The sequence below is a fragment of the Gopherus evgoodei genome, chromosome 10 (assembly GCF_007399415.2).
Source record: "Gopherus evgoodei ecotype Sinaloan lineage chromosome 10, rGopEvg1_v1.p, whole genome shotgun sequence".
Lineage (NCBI taxonomy): Eukaryota > Metazoa > Chordata > Testudines > Testudinidae > Gopherus > Gopherus evgoodei.
Window position 1 is genome coordinate 1,711,363 of NC_044331.1, and position 19,627 is coordinate 1,730,989.

At 47.9% G+C, this 19,627-nt stretch overlaps 1 protein-coding gene across 1 annotated transcript in view; it reads left to right on the plus strand.

Annotated features, from left to right (window-relative positions):
• RASGRF1 (Ras protein specific guanine nucleotide releasing factor 1) overlaps positions 1-19,627 on the plus strand; it is a 98,463-nt gene that overhangs the window by 27,407 nt on the left and 51,429 nt on the right. Inside the window, exons 2-5 of the mRNA XM_030578139.1 lie at positions 8,590-8,696; positions 10,115-10,262; positions 15,774-15,866; positions 17,280-17,533. Of these exons, the coding sequence (XP_030433999.1) occupies positions 8,590-8,696; positions 10,115-10,262; positions 15,774-15,866; positions 17,280-17,533 (602 nt within the window). The remainder of the gene's footprint in view (positions 1-8,589; positions 8,697-10,114; positions 10,263-15,773; positions 15,867-17,279; positions 17,534-19,627) is intronic.

Here is a 19,627-nt window from a genome sequence, read left to right on the forward strand (position 1 = left end):
TCTGTTAAATTCTGTGGAGTGGTACTTGTTGACACTGTCAAGGAATTTGGTCCCAAGAATTTCAGGGCTTGATCCAATGCCTGTTTAAATCAATGAGGGTTTTAGCATTGATGTGACCGGATGTTGGATCAGACCTCAGTGACATACTAACCTGATTGTTCCTAAACTCAGAGTTACAAAGAATTCAGGCCACACCTACAGCTAGGGGACTGTGTCCTGGAGAGCAGTGACTCTGAAAAGGCGGTAAGGGTCAGAGTGAACAAACAAACGAACATGAGCTCCCAGTGACATGCTGTGGCACAAAGCTTAAGGAGATCCTTGGTGTATAACGAGGGGAGAAGAAAGGTGGCTTTACTCTGTCTGTGGCATTGCGGAGACAGGCACTGGAATGCTGTGTCCACATGCTAAAAATAGTGGTGAAAAACTGGAGTGAGAGCCGAAAGGAGCCACAAAAACGATTTGCGGGCTGGAGAAAATACCTGATCGCGAGAGGCTAGAGGAGCTCGATCCGTTGAGCTTGTCCCCGTACAGACTAGATTACAGCATTGAAGCGCTGTCCTAGAGGAGATATTGGGTCCTAAAGGGTCTAACGGATGAAGGCAGAACAGGAGGCAACGTCTGGAAGATAAAGCCAGACACATTCAGATTAAATCGAAGGCACAAGATTTGAATAGCGAGGGGGATGAACAAACTCCCAAGGGAAGTGGGGGATTCTCCAGCCCTGGGTGTCTTCACACCAAGATGGGCAGCCTTTCCAGGGGATGCTTTAACCAAACACAAGTTATTGGGCTTGCTGCAGGGGTAACCGAGGGAAATTCTGTGGCCTGTGATATCTACGGTGCTGTGATCCTGCCAATGCAGGCAGACGCTTGTGCCTCCTCAGTGTCCGAGGGGGTGCAAAGGCCCACTTGTGGGGCTCTGACTGTAGCATCGGGGCTCTTCCTCGTGCCATCCCTAGCACCAAGCGAGGTCAGAGGCTGTGATGTGTGGGAGCCTCAGCCCACGGAGTTAGTCTGCTCCTTTCAGAAATAATGCCAGTGTGCTGAGTTTGATGTGTGAGTGAGACCACAGAGGGATCCTAATTCAGTAAGAGAAAAGCTGGTGGGAGTTTTATTATTCAAACACGAAATAATTTCCTTCTTTCACATGCACCGTGCTTCCCGAGTTCTGTCTGGGAATAAATCCGCCAGAGTGGTGCAATGAACCCCCAGGTATACCTTCCAGCAACTCCCTGAATTAGATTTTAATTGTATAGGAACTGACTTTCACTGCTTCTAGCATGAGCAGAATCCTCTGGTCTAGTTGCATGAGTGACTTCAGCCGAGTGCCTGCCTGACCTGGGAAGGTTTAGCCCCATGTCTTCAAACCTGAAATTGGAATGCAAGGTACAATTACAGAGAGGATTTAAACTGCAGTTCACTAATCCAGCTGGCTGGAGAAGTGAAACAAAACCCCCAAAGGTCCAACTAGCCGAAGCAGCCAAAAGACAGACACTGCATGCAGAGTTCCCTACAGAAAAGTGCATTGCACACAAAGACATTTTTGATGATGGCCCTGGCCCATGTCCCACTGTCCCTGAGCTGGTGAGGACTCGGGGCTAAAATCGGTGACAGGAAAGGTGGTGGAATGTAGATCATTTCAGCCCCCTCGGGACTGCTTCCTCCTCCCTGTTGCAGCCATGTGAAGGGGAAGCTTGCACTCACACTGTCTACTGGCTCCTGACATCTGACATGGATCCCAGCGACTTTAGCTTTCACCTTCTTAATCCTCATGCTTCAGGGCATAAACCGAGCTCTAAGAAATGAAACTGATGCTTCCCTGCAGGTAGGTCACCCAAAATTACCTCCTCCTGAGTTTATGGCTCCTTCCGCTGAAGCAGTTGGTGCTGGCCAGTGTCAGAGACAGGAGACTGGGTTGCTGGAGCCCTGCGGGGACCTGCTCTGGCAATTCCTACATTCTTCCTGTTCCTCGGGGTGTAACTGGGACCCACTTGGGCTCCTGACCCACTGGTAGAATGGAGGTAGGTGACTCCAAGGGGTTCCAACTTCCACCTCCTTGCTTGTCCTGTCTGAATGTGTGCTACAGGAGAGGCAGCGGCTGGTACTGTGCCAGCCCGCGTGGAGTGATGGGAGTAGAACTCAGAGCCATTCTAGTTCCTGGTTGCTGCGATGTGGGGCTTTGCTGGGCAGAGGGTGTACAGTGTGGGGCTCCCAGGGCTCAGTGGCAATACAGGGGGTCACTGGGGAACACAAAGTTGGACTGTGACCTGAACTGACCAAAGCAGGGAGGTTCGCTGGTTCAGCACAATGGGCTAGAGCAGGGAATGTTACGGTAGCAGCCTTCAGCTTTGACACTGCATGTTTAAGCCTTAAATGGGACTCTCCAGATTTTTGGGCTCCTTAATTTTTACCTGTAGGTTTTATGGTGTGTGTTTATCTTGAGGACGCAGTAGGTGACGCTTCCCTTCCTCAAATCAAGGCTGAACAAATGCCCCAGCTCCTAATTGCTGGGCCATTCATCCTCTCAAAAGAACGCATTTAGGTATGTGTATGGCCCTCATCACCACCGGATCTGAGCAGCTCCCAAACTGACATAAAGGACAACCAAAAGCTCTCTGTCTCCTCCACCTGTAGAAGTAGCTTGAAAGGCAGCAATGTATCCTTCCGCCTCTCCCTCCAGCGCCCAGGTGAGCCAACGGTCAGCAGAGCTTGCCGCAGTAAAGTGAAGTCAAAGAAATACTCGCATGTCGTTCTGAGCACAGTGTGGTCTCTTGTGGCTCTGGGTTGCACCGTCCAGGCCCCACTCTTGTGAAAGTTTTTGCTCCCACACTCTCAGACCTTCCCTCACTGCCTGACAAGTTCGTTGCTCCAGTGGAGTGTAGCTGCCATGGGAAGTCCTGGTTTGCAGAGGGAGTGACGATCTCTGGTAGCTCAAGCCATTCCCATGGTGGGCATTGACTAGCAGGACAGAGGTCTTGCTCAATGGGGAGCGACTGCAGAGAGCAGAGGACCTAGCTGTTGGGTTTGTGGAGACCAGTGTTGCTAAGCAGGGAGGCTGCTCAAGTTTGTACCAGTTGGAGACTTTTAAGATGTCTGGGCTTCATGCACAGGTATATGAGTTACAGTACTGGAGCCCAGAGATCACAAATGCATGAATCACAGGGGCCAGATCTGTGCCTGATGGGTGAAGTGTGCAAACTTCTGGCCAGCTCTGGGTAACGATGGGCATTTTTTACAGCCATGGCTATTTGATCATCCAGAAGCATCGAGGTGCCCAGAAGGGAACTGAGGCTGGGAACTGATGTGACTTTAGCATCATTAAAAATCCAGTGGCACTATCAGCAAGAATGCTGAGCCTGTGAACTCCGGTGCTCTGGGGAAATGCTTACACAGACCGTTATGTTCCTAGCCCATAGTACACCCCTCTCAAGTGTCCCGCATTGTGCAGGACATCCTGCATCTGGCTGACTTGTAAAATAGTCCTGTGGTCCCAAATTGCAATTGGGAAATCCTGTTCCAGCAGCTGGACGCACCCATGCCCGACAGCAGTGGTAGATCCCACCTTCTCCCACTCTGCATGCCACCCCACGTCCTTCCAGGACAGCGTGCAGCTGACAAAGTGCTCCATGGGGCTGCCGGGGACCAGGCTGGGCTGCAGGGGTGGGTACCTAGGATAGGCCTCATGGGAGGGGAGGGAGTTCTGACATGGGGTAGTCTGGGGAGAGGTGGACTGGGGGTCTCAGACACAAGGACGAAGGAGGTCTTGGGGGGAAGAGAGGGACACAACACAATACCGGTGAGCATTAGAGTAACTGGACTTTTTATTTTGTTGTAAATAGCAGCTTTCTACGTGAAGTGTGCTGTTGTGCACAGAATGCTGGCTTGGTTTCAGTGTCAGCAGTTCCAGGTTGTTTGTTTGTTTAATAAAACTGTGTGTTCGCTACAGAAAAAACGATGTTCGTCAGGGTCCCTCATTTCCGAGGCCAGGGGGTCAGCGCTAGACTGTGGGACTTAAATTCCCATGCCAGTTTCAGCTGGGGAAGTTAATGTTCTCTTCTGTCTTAAACAGCGAGGTCCTGTTCTGTGTGCTGTGAAACAGTCACTGTGCCCTTCCCCAGAAGTAACCGCATTTCACTGGGGGAGGAGGTGATCCCCATGTACAGCCTGTGAAACAGGGCTGGTTCCACTGAGAGATGAGAAAAGAAAACCTCCATTTACACCTGGATGCTGCGAGAAGCCTCATTTCCGTAGCTTTCAAAGCCTTCCTTTCTGTAGTTACATTTACAGCGTAATTATGTTGAAGCTTAATTAAGTTCCCAGTACGGTAAAATGTATCAGCCTTAAATCAAAGGCGCTGGAGTGGTGCTGGGCCCAGTTCGCTCATGCTCTCCCACGTTTGTCACAGGTAATGTAGCAAACGCCACAGCCAGGCCCCTGAGGGGCGGAAGCACCCACACATACAGAGCTCTGGCCTTGTGTCATTGATCTGTCGTTATTGGTGGGCAAGTGTCCTGGGTGAAGCCTGTGTGCAAAGCTCTAAGTCATGACCAGATCCTCCAGAAGAACAAGCCGGGCGGATGGCCTTGAGCCTCCAGCTGAAAAGAGTGCGATCAGCTCTGAGGAGGGAAGAACTCCTTATGGCAAGTTGAGAACCTGCGCGGAGATAACCCGGCCGCTTGAAAGCTTTCACCCTGAACCTTTTAATTGTAACGATAAATAGCCTGGTTTAAAAAACAAATATTCATGGGGAAAAAATCATTTTTTTCAGACTTTCCTCAAAAAACTAAAAATTTTGGATTTTGAAACTGAATTCTTTTCTATTTTTGTTATTTCCTGCTTTTAAGCAGCAAAATGGAAACTGGAATAAATGGAGAGAAGGGGGAGCCAATAACAAATTGAGGTGCTTGTTTTTGTTGAAAAATCAGAAATTTTGATTTTTTAATAAAACATACTTACCATTTTTGACCAGCTCTGAGTCCCAGATTCACATCAGCCTTTGGTTTCAGCAAACTGTGAGAGCTGGGTTGCTGCAAATCTTTTTAAAAACAGTATTCCCTTGGTAGCCCTGGAGCAGGATGAGAATTGCTCTCGAATGAGAGCTGTCATTGTTGGTACAACATAAGAGCCTGTTTAGTTAGAATCATCCTTGAAGAAATGGGTTAAATTACAGGAAAAAAGAATTTGCAGAATCTCAAACTTCACAAGCTGCACAAGCATATTAAAAAAGGAAACATAATGAAGTTGGAGAAATAATGTGTGTGTAAATAGCTCTGCAGTTTGATAAACAAACAGGTCCTGTATCAGAGACTCTTCGTCATCAGTAATAACATCTTCGGGGGGAAGAAAAATAAGTCAGTGCAAAGAAAAGACAGTTTCTTAATTCTGCTGTGGTATGGATTTGTTCCTGAGTAAAGCAGCTGCCATGTTCTGCAGGAAAATCATCTGTGGCAGTCTTGCAGCGCTGCATCCATGCCCCACGGAGGTTTGAGTTTAGACTCCTTGGCAGAGCAGCAAGGTGTTTTGCATGCATAAAGTGAGAACAATATCCCCTTCCTAAGAGTGCAGCAGGCCTGCGTGATGTATGCAGAGGCGGCAGCCATGCTGCCTACAGTGCTGAACGCCATGGCGTGGTGGAGGGAGGGAGTTCCTGAGGGTGACTTTGTTTCTCTTGCAGCGAGATGCAAGAATACATTGGAAGGATGAATCTTGTCCGTGGGATCAGCAGTGGAAAGGGACTCAGTCAGACATCTCAGGAGGAAAATCTTTGCTCACAAAGATATATGGAAATAACCCTGTGTTAGGTGGTGAAATCAGCACAAAACTGCTGGCATTTTCAGAAAAGTTCTGGAGAGGTCACCGAATACATGTGAACTCTGAGAGGGGAAAAATTCTTTCCATGACAGGAACAAAACACTGAAAAGTTCTAGAGGCTTTGAATTCTAGAACCTCTGGAGTTCTGGGTTTGAATTCCAGAACCCCCGGAGTTCTGGGTTTGAGGTTCAGGCTGTGGCCACCTCTTCATCAGGCTGTTGTGCACCCTTCCCTGTGCTGGGCACTGTAGCTAATGCACTAGAGCGGGATTCACTAGCGGGGGAGAGCGTCGGGACTAAGCTGTCTTGCAGATCTAGTTAGAAAAGTGCAGCAGTCAGAGAAGGGTGACAGGTTCCCACCTCTGAAAGGACCATGTGAAGAGCCTGCTCCGCATGGAGTGATGTACAGGAGTTCGCTCGGGGTCAGGAAGAAGTAGCACAGACGCTGTTGGTATCCAGTGATGTGCCAGTTCCTGAGACAGGGTGCCCAGCCAAGCCGGTCTTGTTCTAGAGGACAGGGATTACTTCAGACTTTCTCACAGGTCTGTGTGAACCAGCCGTAGCAGATGGTTTGTGCATTACGCTCATATGCTCTCTGCATCTGCCTGGAGCTGCAGGTCAAAGCCACCTGCAAACTCCGGATAGCTCAGCACTCTGCTCCCCGCCTGTACACAAGGCTCCTCCCATTGCACTGGACTCCTTCATTTCTGAGTTGAATGAAGAGATCTCGTCCTAATCTACAAGGGCCAGGACTGGAGATGTCAGAAGCTGCCTCTCTAGCCACAATGACCAACCAAGACAAGTGCTCTCTGTGGGCCCACTGCAGCTCGCCAAGCCCAGACTAAGGTTCTTGGACATGGGGGCCCAGCGTTTCCAGCAGTGGGACCCGGCTTTGGGAGTGTCGGAGAGAGGAGACCGGACTGTGGCCACACCTGTCCCAAGTCCAAGTTTAACTGAAAACCTCTCCTCTCCTCTCCTCAGTAGTGACACCTGCCTCTGGCCATCCCAGGAGGTGCCTGGCATGGAAGTTAGGATGAAAAGAGAGAGTGGAGGTGGAGAATGATCAGAATGGGCTGTGGGGGACATGGGAATGGGGGCAGATGGAGTAAAGCACCTTTGGGGAACCCTCGGGGCTACCTTGTCCAGCACTTGGAATATCACTGTGATAAGCAACTTATGGCAGGTCGGTAGATAGGGATGCCTGACCCTGAGTGACCTTCAGTATACGGTTAGCACATTACCCACAATAAATCCTTCTATCCAGGGAGAGAATTGCCGTGAAATGTGTGTGTCTTGTCTACTAGCTGACAAAAAATCCAAACTCAAAAATAAACAAGCATGGACCCTAACTGAGGTACTGTCTGTCTGTAATTACTGTACACCAGAGGTCCCCAACCTTTTTGTCTGGCAGGCGCCAGATGAAAGACCGTAGTGGTAGTGGAGCATCCGCCGAAATGCTGCCGAATTTGTGCGGCATTTTGGCAGTGACTCCTCTCAATGACGTCACTTGTCGGCGGCAAGCGGCGTTCGAGAGGCGTTGCCGCCGAAGTGCCGCAGAAATTCAGTGGCATTTCGGCAGATGCTCCACTGCCAGCCAGGACGCGGGCGTTGGGGACCCCTGCTGTACACGCTTATGTGGCTCAATGGAGTTTGTGCCAGCAGTCGTCCTGTTGCCTGGAGTTCTCAGAAATATTTAGACAAATCATAGAATCTCAGGGTTGGAAGAGACCTCAGGAGGGTATCTAGTGCAACCCCCTGCTCAAAGCAGGACCAACACCTACGAAATCATCCCAGCCAGGGCTCTGTCAAGCCTGACCTTAGAAACCTCTAAGGAAGGAGGTTCCACCACCTCCCTAGGTAATACAGGTGAGTAAACTGCAAGCTGTTAGTATTTTGCAGAGATCTCTAGTAATTCAGGTTTCTTGCTAAACTTTACTACAGAGCAGAAGCTAATGGCAGAAAGAGCATGTTCTAGCGGGGTTTGTATTAGTTCAGTGTTTCACTGTAGTGTCTTACATTAGAGTACATTACCTGTTTCCTAGGAGACAACAGGAAGGCTCATGAACAGCGAAATCCTAGTGCCTGTGCTGGCTGCCACCATGATCACAATTAACACAAATACCGTAAATGTCAAGGGAAGCTAAATATAGTTCGCACACTGAGTCTTATTGCGCTGTTGTCCATCAGAGCCGTGCGCTCTGATTGCTGCGAGCACATGGAGTGGGGCCTGCACTGAATGTCAAAGCAAAGTCAAGGCATCAGGGATTTAGTTTAGGACATGCTGTGCAATGGACGTCCATGGTCATTCCTCTCACTTCCACTCGCACGTGGACAATGGCTGAAGGCTGGGCTGAGATTCCCCAAGCCTGCCCCAAGGGCTTGCCGTTTGTGCTCCCTGGGCCAGCTCAGCCCCATGGGCCAGGGTGAGATTTACTCCAAGACACACTCACTTGGCTTCTCTCCTGGGCAGCTGCAAGCAGATCGCCCTGAATGCATATGGCAGATTCTATTTGCCAGTAACAGAATCCAGCCGGACCCTTTTCCCTGCCTCTTTCTCATTTCCACCTTCATTCCCATTTACAACGTGCTGGCCTGGCCTTCCCACAAGGCGCCACTCTCTGTTCTGAAGGTTTGGTTTCAAGACGTTTGTTTTGCGGGCTCCTCTTAGGCAATATTTCAATGATCTTCATAATGAAATGAAACGTGGACGATCACAAAGTGAAAGTTCTGTTTTTGGTGACCCTAATGTGGCAGTAACAAGAGTGTCTTTGTTTTTGCAGCATTATTTTACTGTTAGTTTCAACCATGATAATCAGAAAACCCTGGAGCTGAGGACAGAGGATGCCAAGGACTGCGATGAATGGGTAGCAGCGATAACTCACGCAAGGTATCACCTTCTGAAATGGCAAACAGCGGATGAGCTGAAACAGCTCATTGGCTGCCAGGTGCAGAGCAGCAGCTTCAGAGTCCAGGCGCGATTCTGTTCAGTTAATGGAAAATGATGGTTTGGTGAAGGGGGCCAAAATGGCACAACTCTCTGTTGCTTTAACAAGCTGCAGTTGGTCGACCTGGGGCCTGCCCTTGCACGAGGCTGATGGTTCTGAACTTCCGCTGGTGTCACTGGGAGTTGAGGGAGTGCAGCACCTTCAGGGGAGCCGCCCTAGGAAGCAGACAGGGGTGTGTGCAGGAGGCCCAGCTTCAAACCCTACTGCCCAGGGGGAGCAAGAATTCTAAGGGCCTGATCCTGCAAGCTGCTCTGTGTGGATGAATTCCAGGTAGGTGCACCCATAGGCAGCAGCTGGCAGGATCTGGCCCCGGTTAATAGTCGCCTCTGTCTGACCTGACCCCCGGCCAATGCATTAGACTGATCTTTGGTTTCAGAAAAAGTTACTTAATTTTTGTTCTGATCTAAAGAAAATCTGCAGAGAGCACAGATGAAAGAACAGCAATGGACAGAAATAGACATTCAAAGCCCAGGTTTTCATGGTTTGAAAAGGGGAATGCAGCTCATTTACAATTCTCGGGTGGGAGAGTCGGTGCTGCCAGCAGCCTGCATCGCTAAGTAGAAGTACCCAGGCTGGGGATGGGGGGAGAAGATGCATAGTATTTGTGGGATGTTAGATAAACATGTCTGGTGCAGTCTCTTAACAAAGGTGGCTGTTTGTAAGAAAATCAAGAGCTAGCGTCTGCCCGTCTGCTAAATTCATGGAACTTGACTGGCAGCTGTGACGGGAGAGGGGAATGTGGCCCTGATGTTTAATCTCTTTGCCGTGTCTCTAGAAGTCATGCTCTCACTTCAGGAAATAGTCTGGGTTTGATCCAGGTTCAGATGCTGAAGCCTCTCACTTGTCAGTCAGTTCTGACGAGTGTGTGCAGCCAGGCATGTCCATACCCCATGGCAGAGAAGGACATTGCCTGGTGGAAGAGGCATCTTGCCTGGTGATAAGGAGCCAGGAAACACTGCAGTAGTGGCCCTGATCCTGCGTAGCTTTACTCACAGGAGTTATCTCATCAGAATCACATGAGCAAAGTTATGCACATTGTTAAGAGTCTGCAGGATCAGAACCAGCAGAGCCAGATCCCGCGTGACGTAGTTTGGCAAAGCTTTCAACCAGCTTCAACGAGCCCTTGGCCTGAGTGAGGCTTGCAGGGTCAGCGCTGGCCGAGCTTGCAATGGTACCTGAGCCCCTCGCCCTACAGCAGGTACCAGAGCATAGCCTGAGCAAACAGCAGAGAATAGAGAGCAAGGAGGGAAAGGAGGATGGAAGGGGAGGAAACATTTTAATTGATGTGTCTATATAACAGTTATAGGAATCTTGCTACAGAGCATGAAGCTTTAATGCAGAAGTACCTCCATTTACTTCAGATTGTGGAAACCGAGAAAACTGTTGCCAAGCAACTAAGACAACAAATTGAAGATGGGGAAATCGAGATTGAACGTCTGAAATCGGAGGTAAAGAGCCCAACTCTCCAGTGATACTGATCACTCTGAATTCGAAGCAAGAGGCACTGTTGGTTCATTTCCAGTAGGTTACAGGAAACATACAGGTCACGTGGTCATATGGGTGTATTTATCAGCTCATTTATTCTGGCATAAAGGCGAGAGGAATGGACCATAGTCATTGAATGGATGGCGTTACACCAGGAAGCGGATTTAGCCCTATGCGTTTATATTGTCCTGCGGATTCTCCTACTCAGGGTCCCTGCAGTGGATTGTCAAGGTGTTTTCTAGTGTCATTGGCAGTGTTGGTCTAGCTGTGTTGGTCCCAGTATGTTAGAAAGTTGCCCACCTTGTATTTCTAGGGTCATGAAATTTTCAACAGAATCTGCGATCCCTTCTGAACGAATGACCCCTCTGACTCTCCCCTGCCTGCCCCTCGAGTAGTTATTTACAGCAGTGCAAAGGAGCTGTAAAACATTCTCGTTTTGGAATTGGAGGCTTGTCACGCCCATATTGCAGTTGTTTTGCCCAGTTGCCAGTGACCACAAGAGGTGCAAGGCAGTGAAAATTCAGCACTCTATTGCTAACAATTAGCGGCAGCAGTTAAATCTATCGGATGCATGCGTCTGCCTAATGCTTGGAATCGAATGGCTGTTTGGGCTGCATGTGATACATAGGTGAGTGATTTAAAAAACTGATTATATTTTACAGGCAAAGGCTAAAGCTGGTGGTTTGGGGTGGTGGGTGGAGAAAAGTAGAGAATTCCTGTGTTCATTATTCTATATAACACAATAATTAGATGTCCATTTACTGTGAACACTTACATAAAGAAGTCAACAATTAGATGGCTAGAGACAAAGAAAAGGAAAAAACATGAAAATGGATATGACCTGCTGCTTCTAGGCCAGGTCAAGCTTTGTAAGTGAATTTCCCTTTGCTATATACAAACTGCCATCACTCTGGCACCTAAATACATTCAGGGCAATTCATGTTAATGAAGCTTTACATTCAACTGACAGTTCACTAAGACTAAGCAAGCAAGTGGCTTTAAAAAGAGAAGAGCTCTGATAGCATTTCTGAGCGCTGCTTTGCCTTTAAAACATTGCAGCTGTGGCATATGCATCAGCTTAATACACTGTCATTGTAAATGTGCAGGATACAGCAGGAATAGAGACTATGGACATCAAAACATGCAAAACGACAAAACACAAAAATTGTTCAGGAGAGCAATACTGAATACGAAAGGGGGAAATCATTAATGTAACTTAGACTGAAGGCAAAAGTCTGGCAGTCTATTATACTTTATATATTTGCCTCTATTGTTAAGAGAGTAAACATACGGGTGTATGTTCCCCATATTGATTGGCATCCCATTACTGATACCATGAGCTGGACAGGTGACTAAGGGGAGAACTACACCTCATAAGCTCAATTCCATATCTCTTGTTTTACCATTTTTAATAGATTTTTAAGCTGATGGTGTTGTAATAATCAGGGTGAACCAGTAGGTCACACTCTTCCTTGAGCCCCTACTGACCCACTCTTACAGCACAGTTTTGGAAAACTTTTGGATGAGTCACAATTGGAGGAAGGCAGGAAACCATTTTCTTCTCCTGCAAGAATTTTCAAGATTTAGAAGACTTTTCCCATCCCAAATCGGCATGAAAATACAACATCTCAAAAGTAGTCGCAAACCAATGAGCTGAACATTTTTTGGATCAGATCAATCAGAATGAAACGTTTGAATAGTTTCAACATGTTTGGTTTAGATTTTGCCCTTTTTATATTTACCTTTTTTTAGTAAAAATTATCTAAAATTTTGAAACAAAAAGTTGTGCTGAACTGAAAACAAAACTGTTCAGTTAGCAAATGTCCAAATGGGACATTTTGACAACTTTGAAACTTTTTAAAAAAAATGTTCTGACTGAGAGATTGGTTGAAACGGAATCTTTATGGACAATTCCTGACCCAAGCTGGTCCTAGCACTCACGGCGCTGGCCAGGAGGGTTGTTAATGATCCCATGGCGGTGTTCTGGAGAAAGAGTCAACCCTGGGATCCTTGTTACTTGGGATGCTGGGATACAGATTCTTCCTTTTCACATTTTAATGGTGCTTGATTACAAAAGTCTCTGGGTGCCCGGGTACCAGCAGCCCCCAAAAGTAATCAAAGGGACTCCCTCTCCTCCAGGAACTATGCCCGCCCACCTCCCAACCCAGCCTGCCCCAGCCAACAGCCCAAGGACAGAGAGAAGCTTTGAGCCAGGTCCTACAGATCAACAAACTCTGTCGGAGCAGCAGGGGGTGGGAACTCCATAGCTGAGGGGCTTCTCCACCAAGAACGCTTGGTCACCAGCTGCCTTGCCCTGAAATCTGGTGCATGGTAGCTCAGTGTTCCCAGCTGAGCCCCGCTGTCTGTGCAGTGCTGAAAGCAGAGCCACCGTCTCAGCCAGGACCCTGGGCTTTCGAGATTAGTGCAACACTTTGAATTACACTCAGAACTGAACAGGCACGCAGAGCAGCTGTCAAAACTGTGGTGTCTTGGCTGTCTGTGGCTGATTCCACTATGCAGGGCTGGCGGTGAGAAAAACACACTCCACTCTCTGGACCCTGGGTGCAAGCTGGTGCATGCCAAAGGCAGAGAATTGAACTCTCCTGAAACACCAGGATGAGTCAGGCATAAACGTCCCCTCTGCAAGGGTGATCTTGCAATACGCAAAGAGGGAGTAAGTGCCATCCACAGCACCTGCCGTTTGGGGGCAGGATTTTAACGAGAATGTCACCGAGCCTCAGTCCTGCAGTTGGATCCAGCTGGGGGGAAGTGTGCACACTGCAGGACACAAAGGCCGAGCTGACCCTGAGGAGCTCGGGAAAAACAACCCCGTGCTCCAGTTTGCTGAGATTTTGTACTGCAGGCGTTGTTATTTACACTCACCACTTCCTAAGTGTTAACACTTGGAATTAAAACTAGCTGTCTGATGTTTAACTCCTGGGGCCTGGTAGAGATGGTAAAGGAAACCCCATTGACCCATCGCAGTAGTTAAATAGAAATATAGCTGTTGCTGCTCTCCAAAGCAATTATGAAGTGCACTGTTCTAATTATATCCATTTTCTGCTGTTAATCTCAGCTAGGTCAAGTTTTCCATCCTGTCTGTCCCTGGGGATTAAGGCCTCAGTGCTAATTATTGACATTTTTAATAAGGCAAATATGGGAGTTATGTGCAAACCCTAAACTTGGCCAAGGGATTATGGATTAAAAATGCCAAGCAATCAATAATCTAGGAACTGGCCAAGTGTTAGCAGTTAATTAGCACTTCTCTGAGCCCAAATGCATTTGATTTTACCTTGTGGCGTGTTTTCCCCTCTTCCGTGTTCTTTGAAGTAGAGATCAAATAATCAGCTTCTGCTTTAATGTGCAAATTCTGCTTACTTGATTTAAAAAAGAAAGAAGAGAAAACCCAGCCCTTTCCCACACTGGGTATTAGTCAGATGATTTGAGCCTCGCTCCCAGCTTGGAGAAGTCATTACACCCATTAGTTGGTAGGAAATCTGAAATAATTCAGTTTTGTTGTTAATGTGCTGTCTTTGATAAACGCTAATTATTAGTTAATTATTCCGTTTTGCGGCTGGCCCTGCGGCGCAGTTGGCAGAGCTGGGGAGACCTGCTTCCAAGTGAGGCATCTGCTGTTCTGGAGCCAAATCTTAGAACTCCTGTTGCTTGGCCTAGCAAGGGGCTGAGAGCATTGTGGAAGAGATACTTAGGCCAGATCCTGCATAGTTCTGATTGCTTCCGAGTAGTGCTGAACCCCATCCGCTCAGAGAACATGAGGGTCCTCAGAACCCCTTGGGAGTGCTCAGCACTTTGCAAGTTTGGGCTCCTAGGCCCCAATTCAGAAAAGCATCCCTGTTCAGCAAAGCGCTTGAGTCTGCCCATAAATCGAGTGGATTGAAACATATACTTAAAGTTAAGCGCATGCTGCAGTGCTTTCCTGAATCAATGCTTAGTGCTCAAACAGAGCGGTGGCAGTCTGGGTTGCTCTGCCTGAACCGCTGCAGCTAGCTATGCAGTGGAAATTCAGCTGCAGAGCGACCTGTCTTCTGTCAGTCATAAAACAAGGGCTGGAAAGGGAGATTTGAACAGGAAAAGAGGGCGCCAGAAGGACTGGAAAGAACAACTTTGCTCCATCTTGTCTGTCCTTTGACTCAGCAATTGCTTGGCTTGGAAAGCCCCATACCCATATGGAAAGGCCTGATGGAACTGGATCGAGAATGTTACAACCTTTCTGTAGCATTTGTAATGCAGCCTATAGAAGTCTATTGCAGAAGTGCAATTTCTTTAAATTGATTTAAAATTCTGTAGAAAGGCACCCTGTTCTGTATTCAATTCTATCTGTTAAAAATCCCTTCTGTAGGAACCTATTTAATTTCTATAGGGATTTACTGATTTCATCCCTAGTAAATTCAATAGGGCTTTATAGGGATATGGAAGAAATATTTCCTGTTAGGGATACAGCACATGTTCTGTCAAGATCCCAGTTGCCCATCATTCTAACCACTTTGTCAGAACGGTCTTGGCACAGTTGGAACCCTGCAGAAGGCCTGTTTAGGATATTCACACGGTTGCCCCCATGTGATAGAAGCTATTTCAATTTCAAACTCTACCTGCCTTCTTCTGCCCCTTCTCTCTTGTCCTGAGATGTTTTCCTCCTTGCACTGGTAACCCCCAGTAACCCAGCGCGTTGGTCACTCTGTTCTCCAACCATAGTACAACACGTTGAATAGAGCAAGTTGATCCCTTGTTGGAAAATGTTTTAATAAAAAATGGCTTTTTTCCAAACCAGGGGATTTTCACGACTCTCTCTTTTCATTTTAGTTTTGTTCAACAAAATTGAAAAATGTTGATTTTTTTTTCAGTTTTGTTTTTTTGGATTATGGGGTTTTCCCTCCTCCACCATTCCCTCATGCTCATGCTCCAATACGTCTGTTAGTCTATAAGGTGTCACAGGACTCTTAGTCTGGATCTGTAATAGCAGCAAACACGGCTACCCCTCTGATACTATCGTAGAGCAGTTGCCCAGTTTTGAATTTGGTATCTGGCAACATTTCTAGCCTAGAACTGTTACATCCTATTTCCCATTTTTTAAAATATCTTGGATAGACCATGTACAGCCTATATTTCAAATACATTACATTACATTCAACTGGTTTATTTTGCTGATATTTAGAATACTCTTGTCTTTTCATCAGTGCATCGTTAGTGCTTTCCCATTAGAGGCAGAATCAACATGATCTGTTACATTTGTCATTTAAAATGGAATCAGGGCTAGAGCTCAGCATTGTCCCACAATCGAATGGTTTTATCACATGGTTCACGTCTGACCCTTGGAGTTACTGGCTGGTGCATGCAGGTCACTGGGGACAGGACTTCGCTCACATACGTATTTTCACTGGCTGTGCTTGTGCACGGAGATGTTTCGCAGTGCCAGTGTTGGAGCTTTTGGTCAGCTTGTTTTCCTGTGTTTATAGATTGCCTCCTTGCTTAGAGATAATGAGCGCATCCAGTCCACTCAGAGCAGCGCGCCGAGTGACGATGACAGCGATATCAAGAAAATCAAAAAGGTTTGTTTTGTCATTAAAGACCCGTTCGCAGGCGTTGTGACTAAACCCTGGCGCTGGGTACTTGCTAATGACCTGTAAGGAGTCATGACATGAACACTTGACTTGAAATGTATTTCAGGGAGTGAACCTTGATCCTTGTTACCTGCTGTAGTGTTGATTGGGCTGGGCTGTTTGACGAGCCGTCCCCACTCTATGAATTCATGAAGGAGAATGTGCCCCGCTTCTCTGTAAAGCTTTCTGTTAATTGTCTCTGCCTTCTTCCGTACTGGCCACATCTGCTGTTGGTGTGGGCACCTCGCCACCCTAGTGTGCCAGTGCGTAGACAAATAGCCCTGTCTTAAATCTTGCCATTTCGGTGTAGTGGGGACCTGTAAAAAGCAGGATTCCCTGCAGGCAGAGATTTACAGACTCAGAGATGCTGCAAGGAAGTTGTGTTAGGATGAATTCTTCCTTGCAGAGAACAAATAGTCCTTCAAATCACTAGCCATTTGTTATACAGCCTGCTCCAAGAAAATGGGTTAAATCTGACCATTGCAGGAGAGCATCTTGGGCTAACTACATCTTGCACACAAAATCAGCACTGTTTCTCCTTGGGGTCAGTTTCACCTGCACAGAGACCTGGTCCTGCAGTTACTCCACCTCCGTGGAGAGCTCCCACTGACTGCAGTTAGTGACACATGTACAGGAGGAGGAGTCCTGGCTATGCCCCCCTGGTTCGGAGCTGTGATGCCTTTGTTTATTGTGTAGATTTCAGCCGTAAAACACTGCACTTTCGGGTTTAAGTGGGTGTGCTGGACTGAGTGCATATATCTGTCTGTGGCTGGATCTAGATACAGATTTGAGTATGTTGCAGATATTTTTTTATTGTACATACAAGGATCAAAAGCTTTTTGTTTTTAATGTAGCAAACCTGTCTCTGTATGTTATTTGTGTGCGCGCACAAACCTACTGGTTGATCAGTGAATTGGTAGATGGATAGATCTGTGTTAGATTCTGGGTAGGTTGGGTATTTTCATATCCTCACTGTCCTGCTGACAGTATCGTGTGCTGTACTTTACATGTGCAGTGAGAGGTCAAGTGTTAATGAGTTTTCTTTTCATGTAATAATGAGCCTTATGTTCATCTTTGTACAAGGAGAAAGAGGTGATCGTATGCACCGAGAAAGTGCCGTTCAGTGCGTTCTTGTTCATGTCCCAGCAGTGAGGCCATGCAGAAGTACAGAGAGCAGAAACCGTTATGTATGGCTCAGCACAAAGCCTCATTAGCAAACCTGCTGTACAGACGTGTTGTGGTAGAACCTCCACACAATGGTCTGTTGATGGAAGAGCTTTTTGGTCTTTGCACCTAAACTGCTGCATAAATAGCCCAGGCTGAGATGTAAAACCGCTAATGAGGTCGTTAATCTGTTAACAGGTCCAGAGCTTTCTACGGGGCTGGCTATGCAGGAGGAAATGGAAGACGATCATTCAGGACTATATCAGATCTCCTCACGCTGACAGCATGAGGAAGAGGAACCAGGTTGTCTTCAGCATGCTGGAGGCAGAAGCAGAATATGTTCAACAGTTGCATATTCTGGTCAACAACTTCCTCCGCCCGCTGAGGATGGCAGCGAGCTCCAAGAAGCCTCCCATCACCCATGATGATGTCAGCAGCATATTCCTGAACAGGTGAGCGCCTTTCCTGGATGACCCATGCCCGGGGGAAGCTAGCAGTGTACTGATGGTAATGAGGTAGGATGCAAACGGGGGGGCGGTATATGCCCAGTTCCCCCTCCACAACCGGCTGCATGGTGATTGCAGGCGCTTTTGCTGGGTTTAGAGCACCTGGTTTCGGTGACTGTCCGACCAGTGAGCACATTCCTATGGCAGGGAGGGCAGGATTGTCAATGGATTCACTGGACCTGCCATGGGATTTCGGTCACTCTGGAGGCCACCTGCAGGCGTGGGCAGTGCCCGGCAGCGTTCCTGATGGAGGGGCTCCTTGGCAGAGCTCTCTGCAGCTAAGCATTCAGCGCCGCCCCTAGGGGTGCTCCTTTTCTCGAGAGCAGGGCTTTCAGCGGGAGAATATAAAAAGACTCTTGGCCCCCTCTTGCCCAGTGTGTCACCTACATCAGGCCTTTTCTGCATGGAACCAGACTTCGCAGTTTCTTCTCTAAGCAGCTGTCATAACATTTACTTAGGAGTTTCTTCTCTAAGCAGCTCACCTACCCATCCCCCAATCCTTTACGTATCCAGAAACAACTTCCAGTGTCCCACACTGGGGAGCATGAGGCCAGGTGATGAACAAATAGCCCAAGCCTTGAAGAGCAAATAAATGCAGGAATCAGAATGTCCCTGATTTCCTATAAGGTGCTTCTCGTACCTAAGGTTTCCCCTCGTTTTTGGATGGCTCCAATGCTTACATCAATCCCACTCACGTTCCAGGCATAAAAAAGTTTCCTTATCGCTCTGCTCCCTGCAATAAGGGTGGGGGCCTGGTACCTAACTAGAAAATGCCAATCAGCTCCCTGCCACAGGAGGAAATCCACATGTGCAGAGGATCTGTTGTGCATGGAGGAGCCGTACAGTGGAAGCTCTCAGCAGCAACGGTGTATTCATGCACTCATTGAAAATGGGAGGTGCTACGGACCTCCCATTTTCAATTAGTAGGAAATGCACCTGGAATGAAAGCTGAAGGAGTTGAGTTAGTTTACTTTGGTTTTCAGTTGGCTTTAGGCAAGAGAGCTGAGGTTATCTCTATAACGAATGGGTCACATGAGAAAAAGGAACCAGGTTGTCTTCAAGATGCTGGAGGCAGAAGCAGAATACATTCAACAGCTGCATGAACAGAAGAAAAAAGGAAGGAGAGACTGTAATAGTTGGGAGAGATGTGTAGTATATAGAGAGCAGGTGTAATCTCTGACCCATGGTCTGCACAATGCTCTGTGCTTGGAGAGATGCTGCATGTCAGAGCCACCATGGGCTGCACAGAGAGCAATCCAGCCACAGGCCCTGGCTGAGGAGGACGAATTAAGATGCTTAAATCCAGCCTGTGCCAAACAAAGGCATTGCCAAGTGTGTCCCTGCGACATGCCCTGTTTAACAGCAGCAATCCCTGCTGAATCCTGCGTGAGGACATTGACTCTCGGACAGATCGTAATACAAAGTCCTGCTCCAGAGCCGGTCTCGCTGGAGAGAATGGAAACCCGCCCTGGCAGATGTCTGCCGAGGGGGGTGTATGACACCTCCCATAGCACAGTTCAGCTCCTCAGCGCCTGGAATACAAAGCTCTTTCAACAGAGTAACTCCTGGCCCACTGTTGTAAGGTTCCCAGTGGATACGCTCAGACAGACGTCAGCCCTAGCAGGCCCCTGGTGTGGGAGGGGGAAGTTTAGCACCATGTTACTATTTACTACACAAGTTGATCATCTGTCTCCTCCCCCCTCCCCTCCACCTCCTGCTGTACCCCCAAAAAGCTGCTACGCTCCCTGTCTGGGTTGTCAGTCCGCCTGAGCTAGGAGGAGAGGGGAGGGACGGAGAAACCCAAACCCAGCATCGGCGTTGTTTTCCCAAGGGCCCATGGGAGTTCAGTGCTGGTTTCAGGTGCTGATGCCCGAGTGGTTTTGTTCTGGCTATTTACTTCTGCGGACCATGTGGCAGAAAACAGTCCAGCAGAAGCAAGGAGAGACTGAGAGCCCGTGAGGGCGCTGGTCTAGTCTGGGAGAGCAGAACTTCGCACTGGCTGCTGTCGGGTTTGCCCCTTGACAGGCTGAACTAACTGAC